This window comes from Microcebus murinus, chromosome 3 (genome assembly GCF_040939455.1).
Source record: "Microcebus murinus isolate Inina chromosome 3, M.murinus_Inina_mat1.0, whole genome shotgun sequence".
NCBI classification, from domain to species: Eukaryota; Metazoa; Chordata; class Mammalia; order Primates; family Cheirogaleidae; genus Microcebus; species Microcebus murinus.
Genome location: NC_134106.1, coordinates 7,242,900 through 7,255,822, shown reverse-complemented (window position 1 = coordinate 7,255,822; position 12,923 = coordinate 7,242,900). Strand labels below are relative to the sequence as shown.

The following is a 12,923-nucleotide window of genomic DNA, read 5'->3' as shown; positions in this document are numbered from 1 at the left end:
GAGACCAGCCTGAGTAAGAGTAAGACTGCCTCTACTAAAAAAACAGAAAAATTATCCAGGCATCCTGATATGCACCTGTAGTCCCAGCTACTTGGGATGCCGAGGCAGGAGGATCACTTGAGCCCAGAAGTTTAAGATTGCAGTGAACTATGATGATGCCACTGCACTCTACCCAGGGCAACAGAGTGAGACTGTCTCGGAAAAAGAAAAAAAAAGCTATGTTCACACAGAAATAGAAAATATATACCAATGATAATTCAAAATATGGCATCAAATTATTTTTATATGTCTAATATTATACATTCTAATAATTTAGCTAAAGTTTTCGCTGGGCTTTTACTCATTCTTTTCAACATTTATTGAGCAATTAGTAAGTTCTGGGTACCTGAAGATAAAGATATAATCCTTTCCCTCAGGGTAGTGTTTAGTGACAGGTAAATATTTAAAATGCAATCTAGTAAGGAAAATGACAATGATGAGATGGTGCTTTGGGGAAACACAAGTAGTCCAACAAGTCTTTAGTGCTGAAGTGTAAAGAGGTTGGCAGTGCCAGATCATGAAGATCTTTGTATGATAGAGAATTTGGACATATTATTAAGATAATTTCAATTTACAAATTCCCCCTGAATTTACTCCTGTCAATTCCACAAACATTTACTGAGTGCCTACTATGTATAAAACACTGTGCTAGAATGGAGGAAAAAAGAAAAATGAGTAATAGGATTCTAACACTTAAACACATATCCTTAAAACATGGAAAAATTAATTTTAAAATACATTCCCTTCTGAGAAATATATCAGTATAAAAAATAAATAAAATACACTCACTAAAATTTTATCTATTATCTATATTGGGTATAAGAAGCTGTTCTCAGATAACTTAAAATTCAAAACCATATTAGTACTATTTTATAAAGAATGATATTTCTTATCAGTTCTTTTACCACTGTTTGTTGGGGTTCAGGTTTTCAGTTTCTTTCTTAGCTATAGAGTTCTTTCCAGCTTTCCCTGTCATTCTGCTGGAACCCAAAGATCCAGGAGGAGCTTATAGCTGTGACTAGACTGCGATGGACCCATCAGAAATGCCTGACCCAACCTTGATACCAGAGTCTTCACAAATGCTCACTGAAGAAAATTCCCAAGACAATTCAGAGTCCCCTCATAACTTGTCCGAAACTTTGATAAAGAACCTTAGTAAATTTACTCTCAACGCAGGCACCAATTTCCCTTCCCTTCTACCAGAAGATTTACCCCAACAAGAGGCTAGAAGAGAAAGCATCTCCCAGGATATCAGAGATGGCTCGCCTTACAGGAGAAGAGGAGTAAGGACACTGTTACCTGAGCAGAAAGAAAGGCTGGCAAGATTGAGATATCTTTTATCAACAGATTTTCTTGGCTTGAAAGATAACTAGCAGACACTGAACTTAAAGGAATTCAGAGTGAATCAAGAAGTGAACCACTCAAATGTAGGTGCAGTTTCTGTGTGTATCACAGATGAGATCCTTCTAAAAATGCTAGAATAGGGAATTATGACAATGAGCCAATTTCACCATAAACCTTATACTTATGCTTTTGTTTTTGCTGGTAATTTTACGCAAGTTGAGAAAGCTACTCTTTGTTGGGACAGACTGTAATAGCAATAATTTTGATATCCTATGATGAGTTCTATGATATCTTTTTCTTGTATCTTTTCCCTATTATTTTTATACCAGTAATTTATAAGGGATCTGTGTAGTTTGAATGTATCTGAGTAACTTCAGTGTACTTTAGCTCTACTTTTTGATCTCACCCAAAGAATCCTCAATAGGTCTGAAGTATTCCCATGTGTTCTAGAAACCTAAAGTCAATGAGATAAAACAACAGCATCAAGAATTTGCGGCAAAGTAACTTGTAGGAGAAGAATGTGAAGGAAACACTGGGGAGTTTGGCTAGATTAGATTAGATGGATTAGATTTGATTAGATTTTCTGGTTTTCAAAAAGAATTGCAATGAAAGGAAATTCTGATGTGCTGTATTTTTACTTTGTAGTAGCAAATAAATATGTGTGTAAACAATAAAATTGACAGTTGAGTACCTTTTTTTAAAAAAGAATATTTCTTGAAATAGTTCCTTTCTTTTAAAATTAATATCTTCAACTGCTCCTCTTATACCAAAAGTACAGAGTAATAAAAAGGCAAGTGGAAGAAATTATAAGAAAGGTGGCAAAGACACTGTAGGGTTCTGAAAGGCGGCATAATGTGGAAAGACACAGGACTCAGAATGGGAAGACTGGGCTGTAAGAATATACTCTGCCACCTGCCAGCTGGTGCCACTGAACCTCCCTAATAAGTCTCATGGATCAATGGAAACCCCACTTGCTCTTCCCACTTTCACAAAGGAGAGAAGACACCTAGGGGCACTTTGGAAACTCCAAAGGTCTCTAGAAATTACATTAATGATAGTGAAAGCCATTAGAAACTCTACCCAGCAGGCTCGTCAGCAGCTATGGGAGGATCCATACTAGAGAGGACAACTGAGTCATTCACAGCCATCACAAGGGCAGTGCTTATTCAGGCAGAGTATGTGTGACATACTTGCTGAAACCTCCCCTCCAAGCCCCAGAGGCTACAGGGTCACCTTTAAAGGTCCTGAGGAGGGGCATTTGTTGCCCCAGCATACTTAAAATTAAAACCACTTTTAGCTTTCTGGGAACCTTAAAACCTCTCTTTGTAAAAGTACCATATACATAGCCCTCTTCTTTTTGATCAATGGCACCATAAGAGGGATGGCACTGTCAAAAGCAATATTTAATAAATTTTGAAAATGGCACATCCTGGAAATCCTTACAATCTTACAGATAAGTAGTTTGCAAATCAACTTCAGACATTTTAGAATCTAAATCCTAAGGCACAGAGACTATCACATCTTAATTTGTAGATCTATTTTGTTAAAAAAATAGTTTATTGCTTTCCCCCCCACTAGTAACACAAACTTGACATGGGACATAAAAGTAGAAAGAAGAAAGAAAACAATATGCATTATCATAACTTAGAAATAGTCACTTTAATATTTTGGGGTATTTACTTCTAATATTTTTATAAACATTTTCATTTTATGTAGCTATGGTCATGTTATATATAATTCTGTAATTTGGGTTGTTTCATTTTTTATTATAATATACAACATTTTCCATGCTTTCATGAATTCTTCATAAACATTATTTTAAAAGCTACATAATGTTCTACTGAATATACACAACACTGTTTACATAATCCTTACCTTTTTGTTGGGTATTTAAGTTGTTTCTGATCTTCTATATTATAAATACAATGATCAATATTTATGTACAATATTTTTCTATATTTTAAATGATTTCTATTGAACAGATTGAGAGAAATAAAATTTATCTACCCTGATTCTTTATAATACACCTCCAAAAAGTCACTTAATAAATATCAAATGACAATAATGTCTCTCTGCATATTATAATGGATTTAATTCTACTTGTTACTCTCAGAAAATGTAAGGCAAAAAATATTGTTAAACTGTATACATTGGCCGGAAAATATCATTTCCTTCTCTTTCTCCAATAATGAATACATGAGATAGATGTTTGCTATTAATCAGACTAGATCAGTTATATTTTGATAATCCTTGGTATTCCTTCCATAACCTAGTATTTTTTATATAAATTGAAGATTTTAGAATTATAACAGAATACAGGAAATTTCTATACTTGAGAGAACTATCAAAGAGGGTGGAAAAAAGAAATCCAAAACAGTAATTCTGACCTATACAACACATCAAAGTGTAGAAATGAGATCTTCCAAATCATGAAAGCTTAAATAGTTAATGACTTCTGAAAATCTGAACAAGAGACATATATTCCTTAGCTTTATAAATGATACAATTGAAAAGTTTATTTTGTTCCTGTTTTTAAAAATATTTTAAAATTATAGATAATATTTATATTTGTATATATGTTACTACATATTTATATTTATTTTTATAGTTAAGGTACATATAATTTTGTATATTGCTGTTTTCATACAATATATGTATTTTCTTGTCCTATTAAAATATGTTGAATCCCATTTTTGATATTGCTTATGCAATGGTACAGTCACACCATGTTTGTATTTTCTCTTAGGAGTATAAGTCCTAAATTTCTCACATTTCTAGTTTAGCAAGAAATTCAGGACTGGATTCCATCAGCAGATTCCATTGGGGTGACCTGTGTCTCAGTATACTGTGAACCAGGTATAGTGAGGCTCTTTTTACATTCTGTATATTGCCTTTAAGACTTCACTACGATCTGACCAGACTTCCATCTCCATTTGTTTTAGAGATTGGAAATAGCATATGTAACCAAACAATAAAAACAATACCTACCACAAATTAGCTTCTGGAATTTTTTAAAAATTAGAATTCATTATGTAATAATAATGCTTCATGCAAACAAATAAGTGCTGGGTTTTTTTTGAGGGGGGAGACTAGGTCATTAATAAGACATATTGAAACATTTGTTACTTTACTTTCGCTTAGCAAACTTAAGATAAAAACCAGATATATTCTCTCAAGCATAAATCCCTCACACCAAAATAGAACTCTATTTCCGAACAGTGTCCCTTTAACCATTTTAAATGGTCTCAATTATTTTAAGAAAAGATTTTGAAATTATGCTTCTTGTTATTAATTATAGATTCTTTGAAGTGGTTCTAATAGTCTGGGATTTGAAAGAATTCTATATTTTGTTTATTATAATTCTATTAGTTAAAGCTTCTTCACCATATATACCACACACTTACCAGGGAGATTGACTTCCATTAAGTATTTCATACACAAGATGTTGGGATGAAGATAGCAGTCTTCAGTTATGTCTGGAAAATGAGGCAAATCTAAAAATGTGGCAATTTCAATTGTTTTTTTATGGATATCTTCATAGTCAGGCCAAGACTGTAATAAAAGAGAGATCACAGTAGCAAATTTTGCAACATAAATTATTTTTAAAAATATTTTCTGATTTAAAAATATGCATTCATTTAATAAAATTTGGAATGTGGAGAAATGTAAGAAAGACCCATAAATCCTTAATATTCTAACTTAGCAATTTTAAAGAGTAATAATACTAAATTAAAAAGGCACTAAATTCATTCTGTCCAGCACTTTAGCGTACAACTAAACTACACTTTCTTGTAGTTTTTTGTGTATGCTATTTGCATTTTTGTGATTTATGAACATTCCTAATATTAATACTACATATAATTTTTCCTCATTTGCTAATCCACTCACATATAAATATTAAGTTCACAGCCTATTCTATACAAGATACTTTGGGAAATATGAAGATAAATAAGACAATCTGTAATAAAGAACACAGTAAATTCTGTCAATCCAAAGTAGCAATGTGCCCTTTGAAGTCTTTTTTTAATGTTGAGATAGAGTAATGCTACTTGTATACTAAAATATTATTAATTGTATTCTAATCTGTGAATTTAAAAGAGAAGGAAAACATAAGTTGTCAGTGATATTTGGAAGGAAGATATCTTCCTTTTCATTTATGAAATTAATTCATTTAGACCTCAGCTTCATTCTGCACAGAATTTGAAGTGCCTTTTCAAGTTAAGACAATTTTAACATTACTGACAAGATTTATGGCAGCCCTAATCCTTTTATTAAAAAATAATTCAGGTAAGAGATGCAATTAAGTATTTTTATCTGCAAACAAAGCAGAACACTAGAGAAGGAATGTTCCCCTTAGAAAAACAATCATCTCTACAACTCTGCTTATTATGGGTAAAAAAAAAAAAAAAAGAAAAACAATCATCTCAAAAAAAATGATTTAATAGATGATAAATTCACGACAAGCAAGCATACATCATTAACGAAAAGCAATTTGGTAGGCTAATAGGATTTAGTATATTTCCCAAACTTCCACACTAAAAGCTAGTACAGCAAACTCTACATCTGGTGACAAATAGGTCACCGTCGCAAGAGCGAGACCCTGTCTCTACTAAAAATAGAAAGAAATTAATTGGCCAACCAAAAATATATAGAAAAAATTAGCCAGGCATGGTGGTACATGCCTGTAGTCCCAGCTACTTGGGAGGCTGAGGCAGGAGGATTGCTTGAGCCCAGGAGTTTGAGGTTGCTGTGAGCTAGACTGATCCCATGGCACTCTAGCCAGGCAACAAAGTGAGACCCTGTCTCAAAAAAAAAAAAAAAAAAAAAAAAACAAGTATAAAAAGGAACCTAAGTAATATCTGTCTAAAGGAAAGAAAACAACAACATATTAGAGAGGTCAGAATTAGAAGTATAATAAAGGTAAAGATTTTAAAAATTCAGCATATATAAAAATCTACATTCAAAATCTATACTACTTACTAATATCTACCCTAATCTTATATAAAAATCTCTTAGCAATAGAAACATACTTTTAGGTGGAAAAAGATGGAGTTTCTAAATTGTAACTATTAAAAACATAACACCAAGACATGGGTCTGCCTATACCAGAAGACAAAATATATTGAGCAAAAAGAAAATATAATATCTGCAGAATCTCTTGCTCTGCCAAAAAAATTCCTTGATTACTATTTAATGATTCTAGTATAAGATTGAAAGGGATCTTTCCTTTAGTGCCTCAAATGAGGGAAAAGAGTTACAACTACACATCACCACTGCAAATGTTTCTGTCTCAGAGGATGTCATTAAAGGCATCAGAATGCTACCTCCCACCACGAACATCACATGAGGTGGTGGCCCAATTGTACCTACAGGGCTTAGCTATGGACAACCTTCCCTACACGTTTGCTCCCAGTTCAACTGAGCCGGGCCAGTTTGGGGTCTTGGACTGCTAACTTAGCAAAGTATCAAACCTCTGGCAGAAGGGCTGGGAGTGTTGTTATTTAGCATGGTTTTAGTATCTCTGTCCCATTGTCCTTAGCCCAGAAAGAGGAGTTAGTCTCTGACAAGATTCTAAAACATGGAATGATCGTGTAATAATTATAGTAAACATGCAGTGACTGTGTTAGAATAGTCTTATTCTGACTTTTAGAAAAGGCATCTTTTCTAAAAGATGTCTTTAGAAGTTTCTAGGTATTTGTACCATATTTTCACTAGGCATGTGGAATTTGCTGTATTAGGTAGAATAAGAGGTCTACCAGAATGCTGTCCAAAACTTTCCATATTTAGTAATGTGTAATAGCATTTTGTTTTATATTGACCCTTTGGTTACCTGCTAGTTAATCTAATTCTATCTACCTCAATCTTTTGTGCAACAAGGCGGAATAACGATGACAAAAAAGACACAAGGAGAGAGACACAACTCCTCTGCACCGCTCAAAGCACCATCTCCATCAGAATCACCTGCAAGATACTTACAAAAAACACATCTTCTTAGGTCCCACACTCCATTTACTGAATCAATCTCTGACACTGGGTCTAGGAACCTGTAGTTTAAACAAGCTCTTCAGGATATTCGTAGGCATACTAAAGCTTGAGAGCCTCTAGAAACTAATGAAATATCTGCAGATCCCTAGAGACCAGAATATGCCACTTGTAGGAAGCAAAAAATAAAATGTAATGGTTTCCCATCCTCATTTTTCTTGCAAACTGGACAAACCCTCAGATTGTGTTACTCCACAAACTTGAAAAGAGAAGTGCACACACACTTTCCAGTGACGGCTAAGATGAAGTGGGAGGCCAGAAACAAAGGACGACATTAGCCAGCTTCTCCTCGTGCTTGTCTGGCAGTAGTAATTCGGGGAGGGAAGAGTGGGAATCAAGGAAACTGAGAATACCTGTTGTTATTACGCTCACCTTAATTTCCCTCAGGTAGATTTTAAACCTGTCATATTATTATTCTAACAAAGTTTGCACAAACAATCCCAAGGGCTACAAGTGGCCTACAGACTTAGATGGTGAACAAATCTAGAGTAAAGTTTGAAGATTGAGTGTATTAAAACTTGATCCAATAAAGCCTTCATTTTGAGGTACTTAAGAAGTGACTGACAGCTCTGGAGGAGTCTTTTTCTTCCTTCAACCATAAGGGACCTAGTTTCACAAGGGATGTAAGATTGCCCTAAGGCAAAATGAATCATCATGGCAGAGTGCCACTCAGTGGGTTTGGCTGAACCAGTATTACATCTTTTTTTTTTTTTTTTTATTCATTCAGAGAGAAGATCAGAATGTTGTTGATCAACATTCAAAATACTGGAGATGTACTTCAGAATGAATTTCCAATTTCCTCTTCATCCCTCCTTGCTGAGTCCAGCAAGGATGATGAAATGACTAATTCTTAAGAGGATTTAGAAACACTACCTAGGACCATGGTAGAATAACAAGTATGTTACATATTCTCTATTTAGAAACTGGTCTGTGGGCTTAAAATATATAAAGAAAATCAAGGTTGAAAATACAGAAGTATTCCTACTTTCTGTAAGTCACTGACAGAATAAATTGTACCTAAAAGGGACAAGTATGTCTAGACCCAATAGTTGAGTTCAACCAATGATCTGATTATTTGGTATGCTATGAAGAAATGTTGCCCCTGAAAAAGACTAGATTTTCAGTTTACTCTACCAGATGAAATGAAAGATTTTTGTGAGAATAGTGCTTCAAATCAGCACCATACTCCAGAAACTTGAGTCAAAAATAAAGTAGCAGAAGAGGCAGAGTAAAAAAAAAGGGAGAAGGTTATCTTCAAATTAAAAAAGTAAATAAATAAAATGAAAAGGCTATCTACCTGGGATTGAGAATCACAACTCAGAAAAAGAAGGTGACTGGAAATACTAAAACTTAAATTTGCATACCCAGCTCATCTCCTGAGCTTTTGCTCTTAAGTCAGGGTAATGGTAGGAAGACTCAAAGTCTCACAGCTTGCTTGGAAAAAGAAAACAAACCACTATCAATACTCTGTATTCTTTATTCCATTCCTCTATGTTTTAAGTGAGCTTTGTCAGATATGCTGTTATTAAGACATAGAGGCCCACTTAAATACTAACAGAACCACTTAATGAAAAGAAACAGCTCATCTAGGATAAAGGTTTGAGCAGGGTTTTTAAAGGTTTTTGTTTTTTTTTCTTTTTGGTTTTTAAGGTACACTCAACTTTCTGGAATAACAAAACCAAACCAAACCAAACACAGAAGGAAAACAGTCCCCAGCAGCCCCCACACACAACTCCAATGGCATTATCTTCATCGCCATCTCCTAGCACAATTGCACCTTTTGTCATTTCTAGTGGAGGTACAGCTGCTGAAGAAGCCAAGACTTAGTGGAGAAAGCTAAGACATGGAAGGGGGGAAGAAAATGCTTCCTTTGTTAATGAAAATCCATTTCCATTTAAAAGTTTCAACATAACTATAGAATAGTGAATGCACTTTTGTGAGCAAAGGCAAAGCACACAATGAAGAAAAGCTGCCTGTTAATTAAATAAACAGTCATTTGAAGGCATCCCAAACCTTCCCCTTTTTCTTGAAAAAAGTGGAGGAGGGAAGGAGTGTGGACTTTTACTACACTTGGCTGAAGATGTGTGTATAAAAGGTATAAGACAACACATAGGGCTCCTAGAGTGATACAGATCCATTTAATTACAACAGTAAAAAATCATAAGTTTAATATGTTTTTTAAAAGACCATGAAGCTATAATAAATTGCTCCAGCATGCATTAAAAACTGAGTGCTTGGGAAAGTGTTTTATTGAATTTCACAAATATTCCAGTGAGTTTATTTTCCTTCATGAAGCAATGCTTTAAGACAGGTAAGGACAAGCTAGAGTTTCTGTTACACAACAGCAGGCTCCTGTGATAAACCTGATTACAATACCCTGTCACAGGCAAACTTCCTGCTCAGCTATTTAAAAAAAAAAAAAAAGGAGTGCAGGGCCTCGCCCTTACTTATTCTTATTGTTGTTTTGAAGCAAAGATTCAGCTGAGAAAAAGCTAATGCTCCATGCACCTGTTAGTCCAAACTTACAAGACTTTCTATAACAAAGGAAAATTAATAAGGAATAAAATTATCAGAAACAATAACAAAGCACTGTAATTATTTGTAGAGGAAGGATAAAAATGAATTCCACATGTATTATGACTCAGAAAATAGCTCACCTAGCATTCTTAGTCTGCTAGAATTATCTTAATGATTGTAAATCTTCCATGTAGTAACAAAAAATACTTTTTTATGTTCAAAGTCTAGTCTTCTGGAAGTTTGTGATGAACACATCACTTTCTGTGAAATACAGCTTTGGTCCTGAGGATGAGACCTCTTTAGAAACATGTTGTCAACTTGCACAAACAAATAGAAACCTTATGAACAAATGCAAATTATGAATTGATGACCAATGAAGACTCGCCAGCTGAAGAGAAGACAGTAATTTGTTTCGGCCCCAGAATCAGAGCTGGTAAAAACCTATTGGAGCCGGGCGTGGTGGCTCATGCCTGTAATTCTAGCTCTCAGGTGAGGCTGAGGCGGGCGGATTGCTCGAGGTCAAGAGTTCGAAACCAGCCTGAGCAAGAGCGAGACCCTGTCTCTACTATAAATAGAAAGAAATTAATTGGCCAACTAATATATATATATAAATTAGCCAGGCATGGTGGCGCATGCCTGTAGTCCCAGCTACTTGGGAGGCTGAGGCAGAAGAATTGCTTGAGCCAGGAGTTTGAGGTTGCTGTGAGCTAGGCTGACGCCACGGCACTCACTCTAGCCTAGGCAACAAAGCGAGACTCTGTCTCAAAAAAAAAAAAAAACCTATTGGAGTCCTTCTTCCTAAGGTTTGTCTGTTCTCCAGATACTCTGCTGTTGCACAGCTACATTCCAATTTTATATATCTGTAGTAAAGGAGATTAAAAGATGGTATCCAGAAGAGTAGATAATCCCCAAGTAATTTCTGTTTGATTTGGGAAGGGTCAAGTGATTATTTTTGCAGCAGATTTACCTTTGTCATTATTCAGTTTTTTTCAGGCTAGTGTAAAATCAAATCCCCATTCTCTCTCCCTGAGAACTAGAGGTGAGAGAAGCCCCAGGCTAAGCACACTGAGTACTGGGGTATACTGGCCCAGGATCAAACTAAATCACAGGTAATCCACATAAAATCACTGGTTTTGCTTACTGGTATGATTCTCAAAAAAATATAAAAGTAGCCTCACAGATACATTTTCTAATCTGAGTAGTTCACTATTGGTTTAAGTATATTGGTAAAGAATACAAACAAACTGATAAGATTATTTATTTCACACACTGGTCTTCATATGAGTGATACTGACACACCCATAACTCTTATTATTTTTAACTGTCCTTGTGAATAAGCAAAAGTTATATCCCTTATATATTTATCATTAAAACTTAATAGCATGCTTTTTTTTCTTTTAACCAAACACCACTATTAAATGGCATTCTGATATATTATGTAATAAATATATCAGAAACAGTCTGGAAATTTCCTACTTGTGTGGAAAAGACCAATTGGAAATCTGATTTCAACAAATCAGTTTCAAATCTTCCAAAAATAAAGTGTTTAAATCTATTCTATTTTATATACATTTCAAATCATTTAATCAATAAACAGACTGAGTCCTTACCATACATACAGAATCATATTAGGTCCTATAGGTAATAAAACAGTAGTAAATACGGTCCCTACCCTCAAAGAGTTTAAACCTTTTAGCTGGGGATGCAAAACAAACCCATACATCATATACTGTCTTTTATTCCTTTCTTTTAGAAATTCAACTTAGACAAAATCTTCTAGCTGCCTTTAAAATTTTGAAAAATACAAAAGAATACATATATTTGTAAGCTATGAAACAAAATAAAATGAATACCCATGAGTCACCACCTGACTTAAGAAGTAGAACATTACCAATATCATTGTATCTACCAGTGTACTCCCATATCCCATCCCTCTGTCTTCCCATTTAGAGGAAACTAGTATCCTGAAGTTTGCTCATTATCAACTTACTTTTTTAAAATAATGGTATCACACTATAATATGTAGTTTTCTAAGTCTTACCTTTTACACTCAACGTTTCTCAGATTCATTCATGTTGCTTGTAGCTGCAGTTCATTAACTTTCATAGTTGTTTAAGATACCCTTATATGACTATATCACATTTTTATACATTTTCCTGTTGATAAACATTTAGATTGTTCCTAGTTTTGTTTGTTTTGTGTTTTCATTGCCTAGCTGCCTTCTTTAGTCTTCTCCCCAAATACAAAACCCTATCAATGGAGAACTAGTTAAGTAAATTGTGGCATATCTATACCACACAATTCTAAAAAGAAAAAAAATCGATAACTAAATTGCAATTATGTAAGAGAGTATCTGTATTCTTAGGAAATATATACTATTTAGGATTAATCTGTCATGATGGATGTAACTTACTCTCAATAATTCAGAAACAGAATCACACAGATACACAGATAGAGGGAAAATGGCCCACATGATCAAACAAATAAGATAAAATATTAGTAATAGTTGAATCTGGGTAAAGGCTATATGGGTAATCTTTGTATTTCTTATCTTTAGTTTTGCAACTTTACTATAAATCTGAAATTATTTCAAAATAAAAATTTTTATAAAAAAAGCTCTCCCAGAGCCGGGCGTGGTGGCTCACGCCTGTAATCCTAGCACTTTGGGAGGCCGAGGCGGGCGGATTGCTCAAGGTCAGGAGTTCGAAACCAGCCTGAGCGAGACCCCGTCTCTACCAAAAATAGAAATAAATTAATTGACCAACTAAAAATATATATACAAAAAATTAGCCGGGCATGGTGGCACATGCCTGTAGTCCCAGCTACTTGGGAGGCTGAGGCAGTAGGATCGCTGAGCCCGGGAGATTGAGGTTGCTGTGAGCCAGGCTGACGCCACGGCACTCACTCTAGCCTGGGCAACAAAGTGAGACTCTGTCTCAAAAAAAAAAAAAAAAAAAAAAAAAAAGCTCTTCCAGATGAGT

General features: G+C 34.7%; 1 protein-coding gene across 3 annotated transcripts in view; it reads right to left on the bottom strand.

Moving 5' to 3' along the window:
- The window catches only part of TAF1B (TATA-box binding protein associated factor, RNA polymerase I subunit B), a 68,066-nt gene that overhangs the window by 20,038 nt on the left and 35,105 nt on the right, over nucleotides 1–12,923 (bottom strand). For all 3 annotated transcript variants that reach the window (XM_012778970.3, XM_076000543.1, XM_076000542.1), the window contains exon 9: nucleotides 4,788–4,935. In XM_012778970.3, the coding sequence (XP_012634424.2) occupies nucleotides 4,788–4,935 (148 nt within the window). The remainder of the gene's footprint in view (nucleotides 1–4,787; nucleotides 4,936–12,923) is intronic.